Source organism: Triticum urartu, chromosome 6 (assembly GCF_003073215.2).
Source record: "Triticum urartu cultivar G1812 chromosome 6, Tu2.1, whole genome shotgun sequence".
NCBI classification, from domain to species: Eukaryota; Viridiplantae; Streptophyta; class Magnoliopsida; order Poales; family Poaceae; genus Triticum; species Triticum urartu.
This window is the reverse complement of record NC_053027.1, coordinates 8,284,649-8,286,323: the sequence shown is the minus strand read 5'-3', so window position 1 is coordinate 8,286,323 and position 1,675 is coordinate 8,284,649. Positions and strand designations below refer to the sequence as shown.

Genomic DNA, 1,675 nt, shown 5'->3' with positions numbered 1-1,675 from the left:
GTGAGTAAAGTGAGGTCAGTGATATATCAATTAGCACGTGCTCCATAATTTGAATGGGAAAAGGACTGCGGGAGTATAGTACATAAGTACAAACTGAGCTTACACTTGACGGCCATCCACAAGATAGAAGTTAAAGTTAGTACTTACGCTAAAATATGCCGGTTGTGTGTAAGTATGTGGCTCATACTTGTAAGGAGAGATCTCTTTCAATGGTCTGAATTGGCTTTAAATTATCTGCTCTCATGCTTCTATAACCGGATAATTGTTCGGTTCACCATGAGAATTTTGTTTTACAAACGCACTGTAGTAGATTTGTCATGTAAGAAATTCAAGTTGAAATCAAATTTAGAATCACCCACAAAAAAAAAAGAAATCAAATTTAGATAGAAAATAAATGTCGTTAACAGAAGCTACTATATTTTTTAGTTTTTTTTAGAGAGAGAGAAAGCTATATTTTTTAGTGAGAATGGACGGGCGTGGCGCCGAAAGCTGGGCTTCACTCACATATTGGGCTAAAGCCCACTTGACCCGCCGCCGGCACTCGTTCCATTCTCCAATCCCCTCCCCCGCCGGCGCTCGTTCCCCAATCCCCTCGCCGCCGGCGCCGCCACACCGTCCCCTCCGCCATGCTCCGCCTCCGGAGCTGCGTCCTCGCGCACCTGTTCTCCTCTTCCACCACCTCTCACGGCTCCACCTTCCGCCGTCTCCTCTCCGCCACCACCGCCGCGCCCGCCGTTTCCCCACACACCGGATTCGCCGTCGAGGCGTACCTGGTCGACACCTGCGGTCTCACCCGAGCCCAGGCCCTCAAGGCCTCCGCCAAGCTCTCCCACCTGAGGTCCCCATCCAAGCCCGACGCCGTCCTCGCCTTCCTCGCCGACCTCGGCATCCCCATCTCCGACGTCGCGGCCCTAGTGGCCAGGGACCCCAAGTTCCTCTGCGCCGGCGTGGAGAGAACCCTGTCCCCGATCGTCGGCGGGCTCACCGGCCTCGGACTCTCGTCGTCTGAGATCGCGCGACTCGTCCCGCTCGCTGCCAGCAACCACTTCCGCAGCAAATCCGTCGTCTCCAAGGTGCACTACTACATCCGCCTCTTGGGCTCCTTCGAGGGATTCCTCCGGGCGTTCAAAGGTAACCAACAACTCCTCTCGTGTAACCTCGACGGCAGTGGTGGTCAAGCGGAATGTCGGGTTACTGCAGGAGTGCACGCGAGGTGCTTGCGATATTGGCAAGCTAGCCGTCTCTATGCCAAGGATGCTCACCGCCAACGTGGAGTGAATCCGGGCGATGGTGGCCAGCGCTGAAGCTTTAGGTGTGCCTCGCGGCTCTGGAATGTTCGGGGAAGCTATGCGGGATGTTGCGTTCGTCAGCGAGGAGAAGATCGCCGCCAAAATGGAATACTTGAACAAGACGTTTGGATGGTCGGATGCCGAGGTGCGCATTGCTGTGTCCAAGGGTCCGTTTGTGCTGAGGAGGTCAAAGGACATGCTGCAGCGCCGGTCCGTGTTCCTCATCTCTGAGGTGGGGTTGAAACCGTCCTACATTGCTCGTCAGCCGTCATTGCTCACCTACAGCCTGGAGGGCCGGCTCAGACCCCGGTACTATGTTATGAAGTTCCTCAAGGAAAATGGATTGCTCAAGCGCGACTCAAGCTACTGTACAGTTTTTAAATGGA

The 1,675-nt window shown here is 54.4% G+C and overlaps 1 protein-coding gene across 1 annotated transcript; it reads left to right on the top strand.

The window, feature by feature from the left end:
* The first annotated feature begins 499 nt into the window (after window positions 1–499).
* On the top strand, window positions 500–1,668 carry LOC125514271. The gene is made up of 2 exons (XM_048679579.1): window positions 500–1,131; window positions 1,201–1,668. The coding sequence occupies exons 1-2, from the start codon at window positions 627–629 to the stop codon at window positions 1,302–1,304; spliced, it is 609 nt and encodes a 202-aa protein (XP_048535536.1). The 5' UTR covers window positions 500–626; the 3' UTR covers window positions 1,305–1,668.
* Window positions 1,669–1,675: the final 7 nt, after the last annotated feature.